Source organism: Myodes glareolus, chromosome 9, assembly GCF_982192425.1.
Source record: "Myodes glareolus chromosome 9, mMyoGla1.1, whole genome shotgun sequence".
NCBI classification, from domain to species: Eukaryota; Metazoa; Chordata; class Mammalia; order Rodentia; family Cricetidae; genus Myodes; species Myodes glareolus.
The window spans coordinates 46,538,108-46,564,294 of record NC_142034.1 but is presented as its reverse complement, the minus strand read 5'-3'; the positions used below and the strand labels follow the sequence as shown (position 1 = coordinate 46,564,294).

The 26,187-nt window shown below is 39.9% G+C and overlaps 1 protein-coding gene across 1 annotated transcript in view; it reads right to left on the bottom strand.

Moving 5' to 3' along the window:
* Cpd (carboxypeptidase D) overlaps nt 1-26,187 on the bottom strand; it is a 77,532-nt gene that overhangs the window by 5,404 nt on the left and 45,941 nt on the right. The window contains exons 9-20 of the mRNA XM_085695355.2: nt 19,027-19,132; nt 18,452-18,594; nt 16,645-16,814; nt 14,460-14,783; nt 12,336-12,531; nt 9,517-9,652; nt 8,887-9,018; nt 7,999-8,094; nt 7,831-7,895; nt 2,268-2,399; nt 1,028-1,213; nt 189-288 (exon numbers count right to left, since the gene is read on the bottom strand). Of these exons, the coding sequence (XP_085551481.1) occupies nt 189-288; nt 1,028-1,213; nt 2,268-2,399; nt 7,831-7,895; nt 7,999-8,094; nt 8,887-9,018; nt 9,517-9,652; nt 12,336-12,531; nt 14,460-14,783; nt 16,645-16,814; nt 18,452-18,594; nt 19,027-19,132 (1,786 nt within the window). The remainder of the gene's footprint in view (nt 1-188; nt 289-1,027; nt 1,214-2,267; nt 2,400-7,830; nt 7,896-7,998; nt 8,095-8,886; nt 9,019-9,516; nt 9,653-12,335; nt 12,532-14,459; nt 14,784-16,644; nt 16,815-18,451; nt 18,595-19,026; nt 19,133-26,187) is intronic.

Below are 26,187 nucleotides of genomic sequence, written 5' to 3'. Positions count from 1 at the left end.
GGAGGTGAATTTGAGTATGGATCTGCAGAAATTAGGGCAAGCCAGGAGCACATATAGGGCAACAGCTTGGGGAAACCAGGTTTATCAAAGCAGACTAAGGAAAAAACAATTACGTAGAGGTGTCTGTGTGGGGTAGCCACTCTCAAAGCATAATAGCAGAACTGGTACTAAAAACTAAAAATCTTTACCTGCCACAGTTACCACAAGTTCCCTTGGTAAACCAAATATCCGGTTATCTGTATCAAAGACTATTTGCACTGAACTGGCTGCATCATGATGCACAAAGACCTGGAAAGACAAAGTGTAAGAATTATAAAAAAAAGTCACTATTGGGGCTGAAGAGATGGCTCAGTGGTTAAGAGCACTGGTTGTTCTTCCAGAGGACCCGAGTTCAATTCTCAGCACCCACATGCAGCTCACAACTGTCTGTAACTCCAGTTCGAAGGGATCTGATACCTTCATAGCAACACATAAAGTTAAATAAATTAAAAAAATAAATAAAAACATCCAAAAAAAGTCACTATGGGGCCTGAAGAGATGGCTATACACTGAAGAACACTGGCTGCTCTTTCAGAAGACCTGGGTTTGGTTCCTAGCATCTACATGATAGTTCACAATCATCCATAACTCTAGCTCTACAGAATCCAGGAATCCAAACCCTTTTCTAGCCTCTGCTGGCATTGAATGTGCATGGTACACAGACATATATGCATGCAAACATCTATACACATCAAATATTAAAATTAAATTTTAAAAAGCCACTTATGGTATACCACAGCCCTGCTTCACTAAACGCTTTTGGGCTTATAAAACAAACCAGGGAGGCAGCTGAGTGTCATCTTCACTGTACAAAATGCTATGCAAGTTTTTCCTTTGTTGTTGAGGAACAGAAAACTACCTTTTGGCAACAAAAAGATGATAGCTGCTGTACTCAAGAGGTGGAGACACTTTTCACTTCTTTATTCCTTTCAAGCTTTCTAACAAGAGTTTCAAAATAATACGCAAATGCTGTTACCCACACTCTCACCTGTAAATGCTGCTGCTGGTACCCTTCAGCAATGGCATTGATATTATGGACACCGGGAGCTAAAAGCACATGGAAATAACCCCCCTCTTTTGTGTGCACTTTTATTCCTTCATTGAGTACAATGACTGCTTTAGAGATCGGTTTACCAGCCTTGTCTTTAACCAACCCATGAACTCCTTTGTGGACCTGAAAAAAATATTAACATAATTTATATTTTCACAATATCAGCAGATATTTTACAGGTAATTGCTTGAGGCTTGATCAAAATCAGCCAAACAAACATACACACTCCGTACACAAAACAACAACAAAGCCCTTGTAGTTATAATTGAGGCATATCCTATAATCCTAGCTACTTAGGAGGTAGACACAGGGAACAGAGTTTAAGGCTACTCGTCAAATTAGCAACCTTGTCTAAAAAGAATTAGGAATTAATGGTGTATTATAGCTCAGTAGTAGTGTGTTTAATGAGTATGCAAAGGGTTCTTAGTACTGCACGCAGCCTAGCTTACCCTTCACCCCCACTGACCCTGACCACATTTGCTCATCAGTCAGTGCTTTAGAGCCAGAGGTAAGAGAAAGAACTCTGAAAGCCTAAGCATTAGAAGTCAGTCTTCAAATGCCTTGAATTATTTCTTGCATGAAACAGTGACTGTAACTTTGCGATCCTCAGCTGGAAGAACATGAAGATCTCAGGTATAGCAGGTTCAAGATATGTTGCACAATGGCATCTATTTTGGCAATGAAAAGATGAGCAAAATTCAGGCTGGGGAGATGGCTCAGAGGAAGAGAGTGTTTTCCACTCCAGTGAAATGGGGGCTGGAGTTCAGATCCCCACAACCTATGTAAAAGGCCAGGTGAACATGACAGCCCACCTGTGAGCCAATGCTCAGGAGGCAGGGACAGGGATCCCTGGGGTAAGATGGCTGGTTAGACTAGCTAGATTAATGAGCTTTGGGCACAGCGAGACATCTTGCTCAGTATATACAGTGGAAAGTGAGCTTAACCTCTGACATCCACATGCCCATGTACACATGTATATGATGGCCCATGTATTAACAGCATGCACACATATACCCCAACACCACACACAAACATGAACAAAATCATTCTATATATATTTTTATAAAGGTTTTAATAATGGTTTTTATTTTTATCCTCCGATGACGCCTAGCATGTATGAGGCTTTGGGTTTGATCCTCAGTATCAGAGGGAAACAAAAAACTCAAAACAAGCTCACCTCCACCAACATGCTAAGGAGAGATCTCTTGTTCTCTGCCCACAAGGCAGGGAGTTGAGCTGCACTAGGGAAGTAGCAGCAGCTTGTGTACACTGTGATTTCTGGGCAATGGCCATAGGTAACACTATAATCCTGAAATATAAAGTTCAGAATCAGATTAGTACATGCAAAAATTAGCTTTGTAAATAAATGAAATAAAAAAATGGATGATGTAAGTAGCATTTGTGATGCATCTTAGAATATAAATAAATCAACATATATAATAATGGTCACAAGCTGGGCAATGATGGCACATGCCTTTAATCTCTGAACTCGGGGAGGCAAAAAGCAGGCAGATCTCTGTGAGTTCAAGGCCAGCCTGTTCTAAAGAGTAAGTTCCAGGATAGTCAGAGATACACAGAAAAACCCTGTCTCAAAAAACCAAAATAATAATAATAATAAGTCACAAACAGGATGGTGACTATGTCTGGTTCATTCTGAAGTGGCAGTTCTCCCACAGTGCTGCTGTTAAGTATAGATGATGTTTATTGGGTTTGCTGAACAAATGAGCCCATGTGGACAGCCAGCTCCCTCTCAACTCTAGAACTCCACTGTTGCTGCCACGGCACTGGAGGTAGAGAACAAGCACTTGGGCCTGACCCATTCAATATGAGCCTGCTGTGACCATGGCTATGACCAGAGCCAAGCACTTAGCCAAGTGCAGGAACCACTTGTGCAGACAGATTTCAAACTTTACTTGCCACTTCCTCCCCCAACTTTTTCTTTTTTCATTTGCCCAATGATATTAACTAACTTCCTCACATTGTCATGAAACTTCATCATTTCTGCAGTTATACCATTTTCTCTCATTTTTTGAGATTATAATATAATCATATCATTTCTCCCTTCTCTTTTCTTCTCACAAACCCTCCCATAGACCCCCTCCTTGTTCTCTTTAAAATCTAAGACCTAATTTTTCATTGAAATATAACCTTTTCAGTCTATATAATGTTACTAATATGCATGTTTCCAAGACCAACTATTTGGGATATACCCAGTTGGTGTGATATTAGATAACCAGTTGGTGTGCTGTTTTTTGGGCACTACTATATCTTCCATTCTAAGCATTTTTTATGTTGCCTGCAGTTCTTGTTTTGTTTTTGATTTTCAAGACAGTTTCTCTGTGTAGCTCTGGCTGTCCTGGAACACACACTGTAGACCAGGCTGGCCTTAAAGTCGCAGAGATCCACCTGCCTCTGTCTCTTTGGTGCTAGGATTAAAGGTGTACACCACCACCACCCGGCACAGCACATGTAGTTCTTGTACAGGGTTGAGCTCTGTGGTTCCCCCATCCACTTTAGCATGTTTACTGTAGTTCTCCTTGTTCAGCTAGCTCATATTTAGGTAGTCATGTTGGTGAGATTTTTATGGGCATAGCTTCTGACATTGCTAGGAGAGACAATCTCACACAAATTTCTTGATCCTCTGGCTCTTGAAATCTTGCTCTCTCTTCTGTAATGTTCCCAAAGTCTATAAGTGCTGGAGTTGTTTTTATAGATTTATCAATATGGGACTGGGCACTGCAACTCTGCGTTCTGACTGGTTGTGGTTTTCTGTAATGGTCTCTGTCTATTGCAAAGAAAGATTTCCTTGATGAGGGTCGAAGACTACACTCCTCTGTGGGTGTTAGGACAAGTACTTAGAATGTAGTTAGGGGATGAGCTGGTTTAGTAAAGTGGTAGTTGTAGTTTCTCCTCCAAGATCCTTGATTTCACTAGCCCTGAGTAGCCTAGGTTTCTCGTACTAGGCATTGTTTCCCTTTTGTTGAACGTGTCTTAAGTCCAACTGGAGAGCCGCTGGTCACTGCCAAGGTATTCAGGTCACTACTGAGCCCTTAGGGTTATTGTCCAGAAACTCCATCTTTGACTTGTCTTACTATCATCCATGACCCTGCCAACTCTACTTCAATACCAAGACTAAACTTTCAACACTTGGTTCCTATCCTATTGTCACTACCCTAATCAAAACCCTTCTTGTCTAGACTATTTCAAGCCAGCTTCTTTGCAGTTTCTTCTTACAAAGTATCCTAGCCCACTACTATTAACTTAATTTCTCCATAGCACAGCTCAGATAATGTCACCGTATCCTTGCTCAAAACCTTCCGTGACCTTCCATTCCTTATTTAAACACACTAATTCAAAGCCCTCTTTTCATTCTTGTCTCTGTCTGGTAATGGCTACTCAGGGAACTTCTTTCTGGCCTAAGTGTATGCCCTAAACCTTTCTAAACACCTGCTTTGCCACCTCTGTATCACAAATGCTATCTCCAAAGAAAGGGAAGGCTGGGGCTCTGACTAGGTATAATATTTTGTGTCTTTAAATTTTCATAACATGTGGAAAGATGCTCACTTCTAGATCAAACCAATTAATTCTGGACAGCTACTTGTTCAATAGGCCTTGGAAAATATTTTATTTGTCATTAATATAGCAAATGCCTCCTACATAGTAAATTCTTTAAAAAATTTAAAAAGATTTATCTTTTGTGTTTGTGTGTTTTACCTGCATGTACCTATATTCACCACATGTATGAAGTGTCCACAGAGGTCATCATGTATCAGATGTCCTGGAATGGAATTACAGGTGGCTGTGAGCCAGTATATTCCCAACACCCACATGCTGGATCCTCTGGAAGAGCAGTCAGTGTTCTTAACTGATGAACTAGCTCTCTAGCACCCTCCCCCCATATAGTAAATTCTTTAAAAATAAGGGAATAAAGAAATGGGAACGAAGTCAATTTTATGTTGCACACATGAAACAATGATCAGTTTAATCACTTGCTAATTGTAAACGCACAGACAAATCAATTAAACACTGTCAGAAAGAAGATCTATAGATTCAACACAGCTCCTAAGTAAAATCCAAACAGCCTTTTATACAGAAAAATAAAAGTCAATTTCAGGTTCAGCTGGAATTGCAAGGACCCTTGAATACCCCAAACAACCCTTAAGAAGAACAAAGCCAAAGGTCAGGCAGTAGACCCAGGGAACAGCAAGTCTGGGCAACCCACACATCTGTGTTCAAAGGCTTTCTGAAAGGACATCAAGACCATCCAATGAGGAAAGACATTTTTGACCAAAGACTGATATGGGATTCCCCTCTGTATGCTGTGAATATCATTGGTTAACAAAGGAACTGCTTTAGGCCTATAGCAGAGCTACAGTGGAACTGAGCTAGGTGGGGAAAACTAAATGGAATGCTGGAAGAAAGGAGGTGGAGTCAGAGAGAAGCCATGTGACTCTGCTGAACACAGACTACCCAGTAAGCCACAGCCTCGTGAGATACACAGATTACTAGAAATGGGTTAAATTAATAATGTAAGAGTTAGCCAATAAGAAGCTAGAGCTAATTGGCCAAGTAGTGTTTTAAATAATATGGTTTCTTAATGGTTATTTCGGGGCTGAGCTAATGAGCAGCAGGGAAATGAACAAGTGGCTTCCCTCCAACAAAAGACAACTAGATCCCTACCTTCCCACAGAACCAAGCTCCTGCCTCACACCATGCACAAAATGAACTTCAACAGCCTCAAGAGCTAAAGCCATAAACTCTGACAAGAAAAACAGTCTTAATAGCCAACAAATTCTAAGAAAGAAAAAAAAGGTAAGATAAATTGGACGTCAATTAAAAAAAAACTTTGCCTGTCAAAAAGGCATGATCAAGAATGTAAAAAAGGACCAGGTGGTGGTGGTGCACATCTTTAATCCCAGTACTCTGGAGGCAGAGCAGGCAGATCTCTGAGTTTGAGGCCAGCCTGGTCTACAGAGTGAGTTCCAGGGATACACAGAGAAACCCTATCTTGAAACAACAACAACAACAACCAAACAAACAAAAAAATAAAAAAACAAACAAACAAAAAAGAAAGTGGAAAATGTCCAGAGAGAAGGCACAGCAAGTAAATGCAGTTGTCACCAAGACTGACAGCCTGAATTCCATCTCAGGACCCACATGGGAGAAGGAAAGAACTGACACCCACATGTTGTTCTCTTGCTTCCACCAGCAGCACATGCTTGCTTCCACCTCCAAGTAGATGTAATTTTTATTAAAGTTAAAAGGCAGCCTATAGGATGGTAGTTGAAACTATTTGCAAGTCATATACATGATAAGGCTTTAGTATGTAGAATATGTGGAAAACTAACAACCCAATTAACTAAAAATGTTTTAATTTTATTTTTATTTTATATGTATGAATGCTGTTCTGCCTGCAAGTATGTCTGTCCATGTGTGTGCAGTATTCAAGAAGTCCAGAAGAGGGCCTTGGACGCCCTAGGACTGGAGTTCCAGATAGTTGTTAGCCACCATGTGAGTACCAGTAATCAAACCTGGGTCCATTGAAAGAGTGGCCAGTGCTCTTAACCACTAAATCATCTCTCCAGCCTCCAGTTAATTTTTTTAAATTAACATTGTGTGTGCATCCATGTCATGTTACATGTGTGGAGGTCAGGAAACAAGTTGGTTCTTGCTTTCCATTATGTACATTCTGGGAATTGAACTCAGAGAGTCAAGTTTGGCAAAAAGCACTTGTACCCCCTGCTAGCACAAATCTGATTATAAAACGGACAGAAGATTTGGATAGATACTTCTCCAAAGATGTCACACAAATAGCCAACAAGCACATAAAGAAGTAGGGAAATGAAAGTCAAAACCACAGAGATGATGCTACATCTGATAGGATAGGGAATTTAAAATAACAAGCGTTGTTCAGGATATACTGAAGATGAAGACGGAATCTTTGAACACTGCTGATAGAATGTAAGATGGCAGAGATGCTATGGAAAAGCTTGGCGGTTCTTCAGAACATTGAAAATGGAATCAAAACAATACCTAGCAATGCCGTTCCTAGTTCTCTACTCCAAGTGTAAAGTTAGGCTTAAGGATACTATATGCCATGTCTATCAACACATAGACAAAATATGCTGTGTATAATAGGATAATATTTTGTTCTAAAGGTATGTAATATGTGCTATCAAGTGGATAAACTTCAAAAATTGTGTTAACATAAGAAATTAGATACAAAAGGTAATCATGTAAGTCCTTTTATGAGATATTTAGAATGGGCAAATTCCTAGACATAGAAGTAGAGGCTACCAGGGGTTGTGGAAAGGGAGAACAGGAAATCACTATTTAACAGGTACAGATGCAGTTTGAAATAATGAAAAAAATTAAAGTAGATTTAGTAGTGGTTGTACAAGACTGTACTATAGTTAACATTATTAAATTATGTAGTTAAGAATGGTAGTGGTGGCATACATCTTTAATCCCAGCACTTGGGAGGCAGAGGCAGGTAGATCTCAGTGAGTTCAAGGCCAACCTGGTCCACAAAGTGAATTCCAGGATAGCCAGGACTATTACACAGAGAAACCCTGTTTCGAAAAACCAAAAAGAAAAAAAAAAGAATGCTTAAAATAGAAGATATGACTGTCAGGTTAATTTAAGGCAAACACATGTTCCCTGTCTTAGAAAAAGTACCTGTGTTTTCATTCAATGACCACGAGTCTGAAGCCCGCGCTACCGTGTTCGCGGAAACATACCTTCATGCTGCCCAGGTGGCTGTGCCACTCTGCTCCACGCATCACTCCTCCTGGGATGTTCTCATCTGTAAAACCATTGCGAGACGTACGATCAACAAGACCAACAGGCTCTCTTCTCCCCAAAGCAATCGACTAAAACGAGCAGCACAGGGCAGGGGAAATGCCTACCTGACTTATTTGGGCAACTGGGCTGACCCATGTGCATCGACGGATGGTTATTTGCATAAAGAGATGCCAAATGCTTTAAAGTTTCTTTGTTTTCCACTACCAAGAAGAAAAATTTGAAAGTCAGTGGAGAAATTGGAAAGATTTTGTTCAAGTTCAGTATTGTGGATTCAAGTCCTCTTCCTCTCCCTCTAGAAAGTTCTGCACCCCACTGAAGTTTACGAGGGAGCTACCATAAATAACAATATTGTTTTGTTTAGTTCAAGATAATCATACTTTGGAGCAAACATCTTCCTTACATTAAAAAAATACGAACAGTGAGTTTATACAACAGGCTACTTACTATACTAAGATAGATTCTTCTTTCAGTTTATTATACTTCAGCTATGGACAGCTGGGGTCTAACAGCAATGTCCCTTGTAACTGCATTGAAAATAACTCAAACTCTCTGCATATGCTGTGAGCTGGTGGAGCTTCAACAAGCAAATGTTTAGCTTAACACAAGGCACAGCCCACTAGACAAGGTGTCAAGCATGGGAGGGAGTGCTTAGCCTGTCACCATGAACATCTGGCACTGTGCCATACTTCTTTTGGTATTCTCATGTTCTACAAACACCAATTCCTCAAAACCGGACTGCAGACCACACTGGACAGATGTGACTAGATTCTGCTACTCATGTAGCTTGGCCTTGGTCAGGCCTTCCCTCTCCAATCTGCCTCAATTCTTCAAGTACAGGATGGACAATTACCTGAGGTTGATCATTTGAGCAGAGAGCAAACCACTACTAATGTTTCTCACTACTGAGAAACATTTAGAAGGTATATTATTTAGCGACTTGGAATTTCCTACAAGGCTTAAATACTACATGTGTGCACTGATACTGAACACACCTGTCTGGACTGGCTTGTCATAGGGATATGTGACCAGCACAGAACCACCTTCTAAAGCAATGGAAAGGCTAAAGTCCTGTTTTTGAATCAAGTTTTCGATGATGGCTTTGGTCTCTGGTTGGGAAGCATTACCTAAAAAAGAGAAAAGTTAAATATCAAGTTCTAAATTTTAGTGAAAACATAAAAAATACTCTATTTGAATTCCATATAACTCTCGCTTACAAAACTTGTGGGTAACTGTCTCTCCACATGCTACCTCAAGCAAAAAAGACATGTTCTCACAGGCAAGTTATTGAGTTGTGCATAGTTTGAGATCATGTGCGCACATTAGTAACATTATATATAACAACATGCAAATATCCTGTGTACATACACATATTCAGAAAAGGAGAGAGAAAGAGGGCCTTTATTACCTCTATACACATTAGAACACCCTAATAATCCTAATCTTTTTTTTTAAAAAAAATAAAATACAAAGCTTTAATTACTTATCAAAGTGAAAGGGAAAAAACTGAAAATATTTTCTGGATGTCTGTATTGATTTATATTTCACACTCATAACTTAAGACAAGTACCACCCCATTCCTCATTAGCCACCAAGTACTTTAATAACCTAAAATTGAGTCCTACTTGTGAAGTCTGTGTCCAGGTCTTTTCCACGGGCATTCGTTTGCCCAGTCCTTGAGGTACACTCTTTCTCTTGTGCTCGCTCTCGCCCATCTGGATTTAGAGAAGGTACAATCACAATTCTAGTCCTGTCAACCAACTAAAATGAAAAAGAAATCAAGGGTTCATTAGTGCTATGTGGAATTGATAGGGATTTTCCTATAAACACAGTCTTTATTGTTCACTTTGTATAGTTATTTTAAAAGGCAGAACACTAAAATAAACTAAAATAGAATTAATAGAATTCTCATTTGCTTCAAATAATTTTTTTTTAAAAAATGAGACAATACTGTATAACTAATGTTCCTTATGTGTCTTGGTACCAAATACGGGTCATAGAAGCACCTCAGGGAGGCAAAATCCAGATTGCTGGGTACTTTTCTGTGTAAGTTTTTTACTGGAATAGCCAAACCTATTCATTTATGTTTACTTTTGTGCATTATAACGATGGGACTGAGTAGCTACAGGATGTCTGCTCCTATAAATATAAGTATAAATATAAATGTATCTGGCTCCCATAGAAAACAATTGCTGATCACTAACTTAATAATAATGGTGGGACTCTTTTCTGGATTAAAAGTGGGAATGTAAAATCTGAAATGCCAAAGCCTTCTTAGACTAGGAGAGTTGAAATAGCATGTCCAAAAACCCAAGGTAGGTAGGTCATCTGCCTTGCTATAATTTGTCCTCCAGATACTCCACAGGCATTAATACCTCCACGTGTGACATGAAATTATTTCTGAAGGACTTCATTCTACATATTTCTAATAGTGCTACACTTAATCTTCACCATCATTTTGACCAGATTTAGACTCACCCCAGGAACATACCTCTGGACATGCCTGTGGGGGTGCTTTTAGAGAAGTTTAAGTGGACCCACCCTCAGCGTGGCACCATCCCACAGACCAGGGTCTCAGAATAAAAAGGAGGAAGCAAGCAGACTGCTTCATGTCTGTGCTTCCTGATTTTGGACCCACTTTGACTGGCCACCTCCTTCTCCTGAAATTTTATGTGTGTGTGTGTGTGTGTGTGTGTGTGTGTGTGTGTGTATGAATAGGCTCTCATCCTCTCAAAGCAAGAGGCACACTAAATCCTTTCTTCCTGAAAATATATGAGAGAGACCCTTTAACTCACTGGCTTCTAAATCTCTGCCTTTGAGCGATTCTTTCTAAGATAATTTACGATTCACTACAGACCTACTCAACAGAATCTCTGAATCCTGTCTCCTCGTTTCTCTTTTGGCAGGTTCTACTGTCCCAAATTGGCTTCAAAAGCTTTGTGATTCCTATTAAAGTATTTTACCTATGATATGGTCCCCTATTACCATAAGACCAATAGGTACAAGTTTAGCTATATATAAGAACAATCTGGGCTGGGGTATAACTCAGTGGTAGTGCATGTGCCTAACATGTACAAGGTCCTGAGTTTGATTTGTAGTGTATGATTGTACATGCCTAAACCCCAGAGGGGGCAATGTTATGTACCCCAGAGGGGCCAATGTTAAGTTTGAAGCCAACTTGGGCTATATAGTAAGTTCAAAACCAACCTTGGCTATATAGTAAAACTGTCTCAAACAAATGAACAAACAGTCTAAAAAGCCATGACAATTGTTTTTGTTTGTTTGTTTGTTTGTTCGTGGGGAGGGATGCCTAAGAAGTTATAAAAGAAATATTGATACCTTCTGAGGATGAATTCCAAATACTGGTGTTTTTAAAGGCTCTGAGGTATTTCTAATATGTAGCCAGGGGATTTACTATCTTTTACTATCTCATTTTAAGAAATAACAAGTGTCTGGGAGATACTTTTACAACCTGTAAAAGTTGCTAGTGGAATTTGCTTTGCTAGAGATGATAAAATAATTTCTTACTAAGTTTGATTTCAATTAGGCATACAGGTTCCTTCTGATCCTAATCAAGACACCAGTTCTTTCCCAGTCTTTCTGGGGGAAGGTGGTGCAATATAGCTGTACTGCATGGACTTTATAGCAAGATACACTTGGTGTTTGTTTTTCATTACAAGAAAAAGAACACCAACACTAGTCTTTACATGTTGGTTTGGTTTAATTACTGGATTCCAGATGTTTTGTAAATTAACAAACACCTCTATTTATGTCTTCACTGTATGGACTAGAGACCCCTATCCATGAAAGGATGAGCAACGAACAACAATGTGTACAAAGTTCTGGGCAATAGTGCTTGGCACAGTCAGTGTACATTCAACAAGTATTAGTTCTTCCCACTTTTCCTAAATTCAATACAGGAAGTGCTAATTACTGAGTATTCTTGTCCTGCTTTCCCTAAGACAACACAAAGCAAGGCTTCTTAGTCATATACGCCTAAGCCCCTAGGACAAACTTCTTTTCTACTGCCACAGATTGCTAAATAAGATAATGTTATATCAGTTTGTACACAATTACTTGCAGCCAGGATTCCCAATGATTTTATTTATTATATGAAAAGGCAAGAAGAATTATATCTTTCACTCTACTTTTTAGTATAGTAGTTCATTCACACAGAACTGTGGGTCAGGTTAAAAGGAGCCTCAGCTTAAAGGAGTACAGAACTGAAGGCAAACTTTTAGGACTAATACAAAGAAATACACTAGAAAGACACTATGAACATTGACTGTATCCAAAAGCCATTCTTCTTCTCACAGTGACACATGTACTAAAAGTGCTTCTGTGTGGAATCTAGTAAGAAACTTAAATTTTTTAAATGGTGCCTTGAAGTCAGTGATCCCAAAGCTTTGTCTTCAAAGTATAGCAAAACAGGCTATTCTCTTACTTGGGTAACAACTGGGTTCTTTTTGTAATTCAGGCAAAGAAATTCTGCCAGAGCCAAAAGCAGTTCAGTTCCAACCGGAGCATTTCCATGGATACCAGCAACAAAACGAATCTTTGGTTCTTCAGGTTCTGACATGTTGGGTTTATTGGAGATTTCGAGGGACCAAATGTGACGATACTCAGCACTCTGTCCCAAACTTTTACAAGTCAGAAACAAAAAGTCAGCAAGTAATCAAGTGTTATGTTAAACTTAACTTATGGATTTTAAAAATAAAAACGAAGATGAAGAAAACAAAGCACAAAAACCCTTGAAAGTTTTTTAAAGAGTAAGTCACAGTGTCAGAAAACCTTAGGAGGAATAGTTTCCCTTGGGCAAAGGAAGTAAACCAAGAGTAGAGCATCGCCAGACTGGAGCCCATGGTTGCTGGGCAGCCCTGCAGACTCTGGTCCTCACGCCTCACCACACTGCTCTAGCTGGTGTCTATCTTCTGACTGAGCCACTTCAACCCTTATTATAAAAATATTTAAATATACTAAATGTAGGAGTGTCTCTTTAAAATCTAAATTAATCTATATGAATAATACAGTTTATACACTTTACAATAAATGCAGTATCAGTTTGACAGGAAAAGCTAAATCAATAAAAACAAAATAAATGATCAAATTTCCACTTTCACAAGAGTTTTGAGCTCAAAGCTGGCTTTCTTTACTGTGACAGAAGATTTATTAAAGCTGGCCAGAAGTAATGGATTACCATCAAATTGAAAAGGTCATTGTTTTTAATGATGCCATTCAGTGACAGTGCCTAAAAAAGTCTGTCCCTACCAATGGCAGATATGCTGTATTTTAAGGAAATATCTAATTTTCAAAAGCACCTGGCAGTGGTGGCACATGCTTTCAAACCCAGCACTTGGGAGGCAAAGGCAGGTGGATCTCTGTATGAGGCCAGCCTGGTCTACAGAGCGAGTTCCAGGACAGACTCCAAAGCCAAAGCTAAACAAAAAACCCTGTCTTGAAAAACCAAAAATAAAATGAAAAGAAAATAAAGAAAGCTTTGAATCAAAAAACCCTTCAGTTAGAAGGATTAAAATAATTAAATGAGCTAAAACAAACAAACACAAACAATTAAATGAGCTAAGTTGGTTAGCAGAATAATGTTCAATTTGGATTTTATCTTTAAAAAAGAGACTAAACTGTATGCGGTAGTAGGGTAGATGATGACTTTAGAGCCCAACAAGGCAGAAATGCTAAAAAAATCAGTTGAATAAAGGAAGTTAGTTGGCTCTGCACATATTGCTCTACATCTATAAACACTGTAAATTAGAATTTAAGAAGCAAAAGTTTCTGGCAAAATTAAAAGAATCAATGCAATGAGAAGAGTAAAAAAAGTAAAGGCTAAATGATGCTCATGAGGTCTGCAGAAGGCAGCTTGTAAGCCTGTGGCAAAGGCAGACGTCCTCCCTGCAGCAGACAAAGCACAGCAGTCAACTCAAGGTGGAAGTTCTGGAGTAGCTGTATCAAGGCACAAAGACCTAGAATGACACAGGAACCTGGGCAGAGAAACCCCAGAACGGAGGGAAAGCTGTTCCAGTCACCACTCTGACATGAGCTAGTACTGACATGAGCTAGTACTTTCCAGGGTCACAAGCAAACATGTCTTTAAAGTGTCAATTGAGAGACTATGAACAGACCAGAGTGCAGCAGTGATAGCAGCCAGGCTTCTTTTCTATTTGACAAAAGTCTCATACATGATCCCTGGCAGGTAGGGTCATAGTTCTAAAATGTGTCCACTGTCCTCAGCAAAATAAAATAAGTTAAACAACATTTAGTCAGAATATAAATCTGCAGCTGGAACACGGCAAGTGTGTGAGATCAGTCAGAGGAAGCACTAGGAAGAGCTCTCACTGTTTGAAGGCTCAGTCTGTGCACCTCTAACCCAGCATGCAGTTTCCACCAACACACCCGACACACGCTGTCAGAAAAATCTCCTTGGGAAATGGTGAGACTGCAACTCTCGTACATTCAGCTCCCAAACACCTCTAAGTAAGTCTAAGATCCATTTGGATGTGGCAAAGCATGAATGAACCCACTTAAAGGAAGTGAAAGGAAACTAGGTGATTCTTACGTGGTAAGATTTGTAATGTGTGGGTAGTTCATCACCAGTCCTCGCAGGAACTCGGATAAGTCTTTGTATGAGTGGTATCGATACAGAGCCAAGTCTGAGGATGAGCTTAGCATGAAGCCTTCCAAACCATTCTCAGCAGAAAGGTGTTTGATTAATGCTTCAAACTCTTTAGTAGTGGGGTCACTGGCATCGTCGGTGCTGGTGCTATCCCCCTTTCCTTTCTTAGATTCATTGTTTGCATCTGTTGAGGACCGAACAAGTGTAAAGTTGACCTGAACAGCACCTTCACTCCTGACGGTCACATTCTTGGTAACAGGGTTATACCTAGAATAAAGCAGATGGATCAGACCCATACTTCCTTAGTATCCAAGCCCTGGGAAATAGAGGTGGACAAAGAATACATGACTCCATGGAATACATGTGATATAGTTCCCAAAAGAGTCAAGTTTTCAACTTTGAGTCAACTTACTATTAAAAAAATAATAACGAAGAACAAACATAGGTAGGAGTATAATATGACGTGGTTATAAGATTTAAATTAGAATTTTATGCTGGACATGGTGGCACACAACTTTAATTCCGGAAGAGGGAGGTGATTCTCTGTGTTCGAGGACAGTCTGGTTGCTATAATGAGTTCTAGGATAGCCCCTGCTATGTAGAGACCCTGTCTCAAAACTAACAAACAAACAAACATAAAAGGATTTTAGTGGTTAAGAGCACTCACTCACAGGCTGCTCTTCCAGAGGACCTGGGTGCAAATCCCAAGGCCCACACAGAGTTCACAATAATCAGTAATTCTAGTTCTAGGGACCCAACACCCTCTTCTGCCTGCTGTGGGCAACAGGCATGCAGGCAAAATATTCATACACTTAAAATAATAAAAAATTAAAATGTGATTTCAAATCGCAGTTTGAGAATCTTGCAGATCCCCAGTGGCTCCTGCAGTCTGAGTCCACTAATCAGCCTTTACGGTATGTGGGTGGAAAAGCCTGAAGTAGCAACTTAGGACATTCTCTACCAAAGATAACTCTGCCTGCTTTTCAGACACCTGGTGCTCTAGTTTCTCTAATATTCTGTCAAGTTAAACAAACAAACAAAAAAAACCCCAGAATAACTTTGTAATGCAACCGTGCGGACTTGAGCCCTTGTTTATGAGTTACTACATATTTAAAAGACCTGTTCTTTGTGAGAAAGAAGGCACTAACAACTGTAAGTGTCTCTGCATATTTAGCTTTCTCCAATGGATGGGTAGATAAGCTTCACAAATATGTTGACTAGAAAGGAAAAGGGAATGTTCTGCAGTAGTGCTTAGTTTTATTAAATCAAGAACAAAGAAAACCAGTTGAGTGTGGTGGTAAGCCTGTATGTAACCTTAGCATTCCAGGAGGATCAGAAAAGCAAGGTCAACCTCCACTACACAGGATGGTTAAACCCCAACCTGAACTACACCAGCTCCTGCCTCAAAACAAGAGAAGATTCAGATTAAATAAGTGTTTACAATTCTAGGCCACTTGTAAAGGACTACAAAGAAAACAAGGTTTTTCTAGTTTTAGAAAACTAAACAGGTTGTTTTAGTTTTCTAAAAGAAAAAAGTCATAGACTCATCGTTTTTTTAATAAATAAATCATTTGTGAAGCACTTGAGAGGAATAGGAGTTTGGAGTCAGCCTGGGCTAACTGAGACCCTGTCTTTCAGATAGACAGATAGATAAAAAAGGTAAACAAGTCCATAAGAGGAAAATAGCCTTACTCAGAGCTTGGAGTTAGCAGAAACTGTCACTGAAGCAATGATGTAAATGTATCACAGAGAAATGAATGCATGTGAGAGCTTGGAAAAGCCGTAAAAGGGAACAAATATATTTCTGTAGAATGGTGTCCTCCATGGGGCAGCATGAATTTACTCGGCAGAGCATTTCCCTTTTCTCCCCCTTCTTCCGACAAGTACATCCCAGATCCACTACTAGCAGTGAGAGAAGTCGCAGGGCAGGGCAGGTGATCAGAGCCGGGAAGGCGGAAGTGACGTCAGAGACCTGTCTGATGGTGCGGTGCCTCATGCGGCAGTGCTCAGCAGTGACACTAGCTCTAAGCCTCCATGCATTCAACTCCACGTTGCAGGCTCTCTGGGACTTTCTGGAAATAACGTTCTAAAAGGGAGCCATGTTTGTCTGAAAGTGTTTACCACTTACCCTCGAGCAGACGCTGTGATTTTGTAAGTCCCTGGGACCAAGAGGCGCCAGTAATCTCCAGCTTTGTAAGTAGTCACTGGGTGATTGATTTCAGCAACACTGAGGGTGGCATTTAATATGCCCCGACCATCTGTGGCATCAAGGACAAATCCTTTGACACCCTGATGAACCTGGGTAAAGAACAAGAATACCAGATTTTAAGGAGAATGATCATCTAAATACTTTGGGAGCTCATATACAAAATAACAGATCGCTAATAATGCAAACAAAGGAGCTACCAGGACTTTGGGGTTCTGAGTAAAGCTAAATGTAAATGCTCATTAAAATGTATTTTTGTTTCTGAAAACAGAGGCCATGTGATGAACATAACAACATTTAAAATTTTAGGACATTATGACTACTTCAGAATATAGGATACTACAAAAGGAAACATGCCAGGTCTGTTCCAAATGGACTGCTTTAAGACAGAAGAATGTTCTAAATTAAAAAGGGTAAGGAGATACAACAATCAAATATACCATATCCTGCTTATAAATATCTCTGTAAGATCACATGGAGGGCACATAGAAATTTGAATATAGATCAGATATTATGTAATATTAGAGAACTGGTATAATTTTCTTGGGTGAGATAACAGCATTTAAAGATGCCATATAGGAGAATATTCTTATTTTTAGGAACTAGATGCCTAGGGGCTAGAGAGATGGCTCAGCAGTTAAAAGCACTGGTTACTCCTCCAGAAGACTTGGGTTCATGTCCCAGCGCTCACATGGCAGTTAACAATTGTCTGTAACTCCAGTGCAGAGGATCTGATGCTCTCTTCTGGCTTCCATAAGCACCCATATGTGCAAAACATCCATATGTATAAAATTTAAATAAATGAATAAGTAAAAGTAAATAGATGTCCAGGTATTTAAAGGTAAAATATTCTAACATCTCTAATTTTCACTGAAATAGTTCATCCTTCTGCATATTTTTCATATAAAGCAAACACAGCAAAATGTAAAAGCACTGATATAAACCTAGCTATGGAGTAGGTGTGTTTTTGTGCCAGTTGTTTGCCTTCTTTAGACATGTCAACACATAACACAGAATGTTTTTAATATTAGTGTATAAACCCAGAAAAACTATAGAAATGTGGTAACCTAATGTATTAGGTTATTCTAATTAACCATTCACATATTTCTGAAGACTACCTGTTAGCCACCGTGCATATTCAAATCAAAGGAAACTGTTACACACTTGTGTATACACACACACACACAATCAATCAATCAAATCAATCAATCAATCAATCAATGACAATAAGAAAAATATCATTCCTATCATCTCACAAATGCTGGTGAGTAGCTAATTCATGTCAGCATTTTACAAAGGCAGGATAAAAAAGGATCACTATTACAGCAAAGGTTCCTCTTCCCTAATTAGACAAATAAAACTCATCTACACCCACAAATTTTCTAGGTAAATATACAAAACAAACTGGAATATAGAAATTGGGCAAATATTCTAAAACAAACTAGAATTAGAAAAGGAATATTCTGGGACTGGAGAGACTGCTCAGTGGTTAAAGAACACTAGCTTCTCTTGCAGAGGACCTGGATTTGCTTGCCAGCACCCACATGGCTGCCATGGACACTGCACACATGGTGCACATACATATATGTAGATACTCATACAACGTTTAAAACGTACAAATGTTTTAAAGACAAACTCTAACTTCACTATATAAAAGCTACATGTACACAAAGCTCATCTTGGTCTTGGAAGAAATCCATTTGTTCCTGAGTCATAAACCATCATGTACCTGTTTCATAAACTGAATTAGAGATCTTCGATTTTGTTCCCAGTACTTTGGCAGCTCACTCTCAAATGGGTATTTCACACAGCCTAGTTCGATAGTTACTTCAAAGCAATTTGTCTGTAAATAGTTCCAGTCCTGCATGCCACCTAAAGACAAGGATTTAAATTCATTACTCGGAATACATTTTAAATAGTTTAGACTCTACAGGGTGAGAATCATTCCTAGTAAAAAGCCAAATTATCTTGTCTCTGTAATGACTCTCTCATGGGAGAGTTAACATGCTGTATTTTCATTAAGAACTCATTGTATTGCAGGCTTCCCATTAGCACATGAAAGATCATAATGATTTGGAGGTAAAAATCTGTACACTGGTCAGGCTGTAGTGCAGTATGTCTATGTAGCTCAAAGAGCACCAACTGCAAAACAGTTGAAAAGGTTATTGCAATGTCTTAAATCATTTGAGCCTTTTTTAAAAAAAACACAAAACAATAGTTCTTTCTCAAAACTGGAAAAGATCATTAACAAACAGCAACACCCAGGAGAACAGAAAATCCGAGTTGTAAGGCTGTGATCTTTACCCGGGACGTTATACCAGCTAGCTCCATTTGTTATCCCATGAGGAAAATACTCATTAAGGATACTCATATCCTTACACGGTCTACCTTGAAACATCTGGGAATTTTCCTGAAAAAGAAAAAAAGAGTGTTTACTATTATTTGTTTGCATCGACATTAAAAAAAAAGTGCTGGATAGATACAGGTAAAAACTTTCAAAGATTACCAGAAGGGGTGTGAAGTGGGAGAGCACGGCCATATAGTCTGAGATACTCCAATGTATACGATTCTATGTCTGTTGAATTTTCACTGTGTGCGCTTACTTTTTTTTTTTTTAATAAAAATGAAGGGCCACTGAGATGATTCAGTGGGTAAAGGTATACTTGCTGCACAAGCCTGGAAACCTGAGTTTGATCCCTGGAATCCACATTGACTTCAGAATCGTCCTCTGACCTCCACACATGCCATGGCATGCAACCCCTTTCTCCTGCCCCACAACATAGATTCACATACAATAATAAAAAAAAAGAATTAATCAAAATTAAGAGCTGGGTGCAGTAACAGCTGTCTACACAAAACCAAGCCAGTCAACATTCTAGTATGGAGTAGGGAGACTGGCATTTTTTTTTCTTATTTTTATTTCTTTATTTCCATTTCTCCAGGCATTTTTCTTCTTTTAGAACAACACTCCTGGAAACATTCTGTGTCTTGGTGTCTTCAGTATGCAGCCTGGCATCTAGTATAAAGTACATGTGCAATTATTTACAGTTCCATGGGGGCACAAATGCTACAGGAATCCAGAGGAGAGAAGATGGCTTTTGACTGGGGAAGAATTTTCCTGAAGAAATTAAACTCTGAAAGATGGCTAAAGCTTCATCTCCTTCCTTGGCAATTAAAAAGGACAAAAAAGAGTGAAGAGAAAAATATAAAAAAATTCCTACCACCTTGAGAATTAGCCATTTAACTTTAAAATATACAAACAAGCTCCTAATAGAAACTTACTATGCCCATTAAAGGCATATGATCCCACCACACTCACATAAAAACCATTATTTTAGATCACTGTAATAATTGTACATGTGCTTTTTTTGGTGTGGGTCTTACTGTGTAGTCCTGATTGTCCTAGAACTCTCTATGTAGACCATGGAGATCCTGTTGCCTCTACCTCTCAAGTGCTGGGCTTAAAGGTGTGCATCACCACACCCAGCCATACTTTGCTTTCTGGTTTTCTGTTGAAGATTGATACCACAATCTGCTATCTTTATGACTCCATCCATGTCCATCCATGTCAACCTACCCATCAGATTACACTACACAGATGTACTGTTCTACTGTTGGACATATATGTAGATTACAAACATTTATAAAAGTTAAAGGTTACTGAGAAATCTATTTAGATTTCTAGAATTCTTCCTCCATCTTCTCAGATCATCTAGTATAAACCACACTATGGCCCTAACTGCCAGCATGCTGATTCACTCTCAGAGCCATAAGGAGCTAGTGAAGGTGCTATGTGATACATGAGTGGCCTTGGAAGTTTATTCTGGTCACTGATATTTTGCAAGGGCACCAAAAGACTTCAACAGACAAGAAATATTTTTTACAGATAGTATGGAGACACTGAATATCTACACACAAAAGAATGAATCTATAACCCTTCCTCACAACACCTCAAATCAGTTAAAAATAGATTATAAATCTCAATATAGGAATGAGTCTTTGTGACCTTGGTTTAGTAGATATGACACCAGAAGTACAAATGACAAGAAGATTAGTAAACCATACACTCTCAGCCTCCTCTCGCCTTCACAGTTTGACCAACTGAAGATGTTACTTTACATTCTCAGTACTAATCTGGGTTACACTTAATTTCTTTGGGGTTCCATCTTACGATTTTCTTCTGCTGACTGCCTTTTGGAGTAAGAGAGTTTCCTTGTTTATATACGTGACAATTCAGTTCCTAATTCTTACAACTGTTCTCTGTGGATATTTCTCTCTACTCATTTTTCTATTACGGGGTTCTTTTACATGACTCCTGCCAGCCTAACACAGTCCAACACTTGCCTGAGGTTGTTTTATTTGCTCGCCCTGCTGGGAAGCAGAAGGTTACAGGGCTTGGGTTTGTACTACTTTTCTGTCTTATACAACCCTACACTTCCCTTTTTCCTTTTCTTGCTCTTAAACAAATTGCCAGAAGGCCCCTTTAATTCTCTCCCCTTTCTTTCTCTTCCAGAAGCCCTGCATTTCAAGACTCCCCTTTAACCTACCTATCCTTTTAAACTGTGTCTATCCCTTTGGATCATGCCAGATCCTTTTGTTGTTTTTTGTTTTGAGACTGGATTTCTCCTGGAGCTTGCTCTGTAGACCAGGCTGGCGTTGAACTAACAGATTCACCTGCCCCTGCCTCCCTAGTGCTGGGATTAAAGGCACGTGCCACGACTACCTGGTAATACTAGATTTTTTAAATTGTGTGCATTCTGAAATCTGTTCTCAGTATCTCAGTGCTCTCATTTGCTCCACTACTTGTTTAGCATCTTGGGCTCCACCCTTTGGCCTGCACTCCACTGTTCTGTACCTTCCCACCCATCTCTACAACCTGTCTCCTTCTACAGGTTTCATCAGCTTTTCCTCACTGCCTAGCCCTGCTGATGGGACAAAGTGGGATGGGTGCATGACAAGTCATATTATTACTGTTTTCCATTTCCTTATTTGCATGTATAGAGGAGGTCAGAGAACACCATGTGGAAGTTGGTTCTCTCCTTTCACCATCTGGGTCCATCCCAGGAACTGACCTCAGGTCACCAGGTTTAGCAGCCAGCACCTTCGCCTGCTGAGTTATCTTGCCAGCCCTGCTGTTTTTAACTAAGTTAATTGCTTTTCCAAGATCTTTCCTAGTACTGGGGGTAGAATTTTGGTAATTACAAAGTTTGCTTGTACCAGATGAGGAGACATACTAGAGGATGGCTACTACACAGCCACCACTGTCTGGTCACTCAGAACTCTCCCAAGACTATTCATACTGGAGAGATGTGGAAGCATGAAGATGACATTCCAGGGAGACAGCTTTGCGGGTGTGTAAGTCCTTACTTTTACCGAAGTTGCTTACTATCCAAGAGAAAGGAGACTGTGAACAAAGACAGAGGACTTTAATGACCATCTTCCCATTGACAAGAGCAGACAGACACGAGACTCCAGAGAAGGCAGGATGCCGTGAATTCAAAGGAAGAGAGGACAGGTAGGACACCCGTAAATGGCTGCCAAGATGGAATCTGGATGATTCACACCAGTTTATGCAGTTCTGCTTTTGTTCAGTACAAAGTCACCGACTGAGAAAACGCGGAGTCAGGTGAAAGGCTTAGAATCACCACAGTGGAAAATGAATTGGCGGTCAAGGAGCAAAATGTAAAACATTGCCACCCCAGACTGAGGGCTCAGCTGTGCTTTGTGGGTGCCACAGCTGTGTGGCTATTCTGTGTTCTAGCTGTAAGAATGCGACGGAGAAAGCTGGTGGTTGTGCTGCTTGATTTTTGTCAGCTCAACATAAACATATCTGCATCTAGGAAGATGGGAAGAGGAACTCCAGCTAAGAACATGCCTCAGTCAGGCTGCCTGTAGGCAAGTCTGTAGGGCACTTTTTTGTTGTTGTTAATGATTGAAGTTGGAGGGTCCAGACTGATGTGGATAGTGCCACCCCATGGGCAGGAGGTCCCAGGGGCTACAAGAAAGCAGGCTGAGCAAGCCATGAGGAGCAAACCAGTAAGCAGCATTTCCCTATGGCTTCTACTTCAGCTCCAACCTCCAGGTTCCTGCCTTGAGTCCTGTCTTGGCTTCCCTCAATGGACTGTGACCCAGGATATGTAAGCCAAATAAACCTTTTCCTCCCTAAGTTGCTTTTGGTCATGGTCTTTATCACGGCTAAAGAAACCAAATGAAGACAATGCTAACTACTGAGGACTGGATACTGGGAAAGCAGGTATGACCAAAGGGCGTGTGCAAGCCTTAGGAATATCACTGAGAGGTATGGCTACAGGGAGAAGATAAATTAAAAAGAAAAGTTTAGTAGTTAAAAGAAATAAAACTAAGGTAAAGAACTGTTGGGGTGGGCATGGTGGCACATGCCTTTAATCCCAGTACTAGGAAGCAGAGGAAGGTGAATCTCTGTGAGTTTGAGGCTAGCCTGGTCTACACAGTGAATTCCAAGACAGTCAGGGTTGTTACACAGAGAAACCATGTCTCAAAAATCAAACAAATAACAACAACAACAACAACAAAATATTAATGAGTGAATGAGTATAAAGTATGATGGGAATATGGGAAAAAACTCTGATCAATTAATTTTGATTTTGATAGGTGGTAATAATATACATTTTCTTTTTACTGTATGCATGTTCTCCCAGATATGCCATACCCAAATAAAATGTAACAATTTTTAAAAGTAAAATCGACAGCTGTATTCTTTTATTAGCAACTTTGAATATGAATCTCACAGGTCCATTCGCAGAGAAGGAAGGAGTATGAAGGTGGAATGATAAAAGGTTGTAATTAGAGAGCACAGAGTTGCGGCAATAACCTTTATGATCCATAACCAATAAAATCACAGAATCAGTACACCAAAATTGGAAATTGCTACACCTACTACTCAAATCACATAGAATTTTTTTCTTAGAACTATTTTTAAATTACACACACACACACACACACACACACACACACAGACACCCTGACACTTCTTTGTATGTTTGGTGGGTGTATGTAATTAAAAATGTCAGTGGAATTCATCATGCCAGTGTGTGTGGAGAACAGAGATTGAAGAATCCTCTCCAATCATTCTCCACCTCATTTTTTGAGCTTGGAGCTCATGGATTCATCAAGGCTGGCCAGAGAGCTCCAGGAGTCTGGAGTGGGTGGCATCTGAACACAGGTCATCATGCCTGTTACTAGCTGTGCAGCTTTCTCAGTGCCTATCTTAATATTTCTAATTGGAAAAGTAATCGTGCTCATTATAGAAAGTTTAGGAAACACAGATGCTTTACCCTTTCTATAAAATCAAAACAACTTTGAGATACCATCTTACACCTGTCAGAATAGCTAAAATCAAAAACACCAATGGGAGCCTATGCTGGAGAGGATGTGGAGTGAGGGGAACACTCATCCATTGTTGGTGGGAATGCAAACTTGTGCAGCCACTTTGGAAATCAGTGTGGCAGTTTCTCAGGAAACTGGGAGTCAACCTCCCTCATGACCCAGCAATTCCATTCTTGGGAATAGCAGTACTATTTGTAATAGCCAGAACCTGGAAACAGCCTAGGTGTCCCTCAATAGAAGAATGGTTAAAGAAGGTGTGGAACATATACACATTAGAGTTTTACTCAGCGGTAAAAAACAATGATCTCTTGAATTTTGCATGCAAATGGATGGAAATAGAAAACGCTTTACTGAGTGAGGTAAGCCAGACCCAAAAAGAGGAATATGGTATGTACTCACTCATAAGTGGATTCTAGCCATAATTAAAGAACTTCGAGCCTATAATTCGTGATCCTAGAGAAGCTAAATAAGAAGGTGAACCTAAAGAAAATCATATAGTTATCCTCCTGGATATTGGAAGTAGACAAGATTTCCAGGCAAAACTTGGGTGCATGGAGGGGGGTGGTGGTGGGGTGGGAGGGTGGATGTAAGGGGAGATAGGTAGAGAGAGGGGAGAAGGGGAGGATTGGAGAAAGCTTGGAAAAATGGGATGGGTGGGATGGAGGAAGGGTAGATATGGGAGCAGGGAAGTAAATATCTTAATTAAGGGAGTCATTTTAGGGTTTGCAAGAGACTTGATTCTAGAGGGGTTCCCAGGTCCAAGGAGAGGTCCCCAGATTGTTCCTTGGGCAGCAGAGGAGAGGGTGCCTGAACTGGCCTTGTCCCATACCCACACTGATAAATATCTTGCATATCACCATAGAACCTTCATCTGGCGATGGATGGAGATAGAGACAGAGACCCACATTGGAGCACTAGACTTAGCTCCCAAGGTCCAAATGAGGAGCAGAAGGAGGGAGAACATGACCAAGGAAGTCAGGACAACGAGGGGTGCGTCCACCCACTGAGATACTGGGACGGATCTAATGGGAGCTCACCTAGGCCAGCTGGACTGGGAGTGATGGAGCATGTGATCAAACTAGACACTCTGAACGTGGCTGGCAATGAAGGCTGAATGAGAAGCCAAGGACAATGGCACTGGGATTTTATTCTACTGCATGGACTGACTTTGTGGGAGCCTGGTTTGTTTGGATGCTCACCTTTATAGACCTGGATGGAGAGGGGAAGACCTTGGACTTCCCACGGGGCATGGAAACCTGACTGCTCTTAGGACTAGAGAGGGAGGGGGAGGTGGGGAGGTGGAGGTAAAAGGGAGGCGGGGAGGAGGTGGAAATTTTTAATAAATGAATAAATAAATTTAAAAAAAAAGAACGCCAAAAAAAAAAAAAAGAGAGAGAGAACAGAACTAGATGATGAAGCTGTTTCTGGAGCAGATTAAAATATAGCATGCAAGACTACGAGTTTAATAAAAGTTTATTTTATGAAAAAAAATTTTATCTTAAGAGTTGTAGAAGTTCCTTGATAGAATTTTTGGGGTCACTTATGTAAACTATCGTATCGTCAGCAAATTGTAAGAGTTTGATTTCTTCTTTTCCAATTTGTATCCCCGTAATTTCCTTTTGTTGTCTTATTGCTCTAGCTAGGACCTCAACAACTATATTGAATAGATATGGAGAGCGTGGACAACCTTGTCTTGTTCCTGATTTCAGTGGGATCACTGTGAGTTTCTCTCCATTTAGTCTGATATTGGCTTGCTGTATATCACCTTTATTATTTAAGTATGTTCCTTGTATCCCTGCTCTCTCCAAGACCTTTATCATAAAGGGATAGGTTTTGTTGAAGGCTTTTCCAGCATCTAATGAGATGATGATGTGGGTTTTTTTTTCCAGTTTGTTTATATGGTGGATTATATTGACAGATTTTCATATGTTAAACCATCCCTGAATCTTTGGGATAAAGCCGATTTGATCATGGTGGATGATTTTTCTGGTGTGTTCTTGGATTTGGTTTGCCAGTTATTTATTTTATTGAGTATTTTTACATCAATGTTCATGAGTGAGTCCAAGATTGGTCTGTAATTCCCTTTCTTAGTAATGTCTT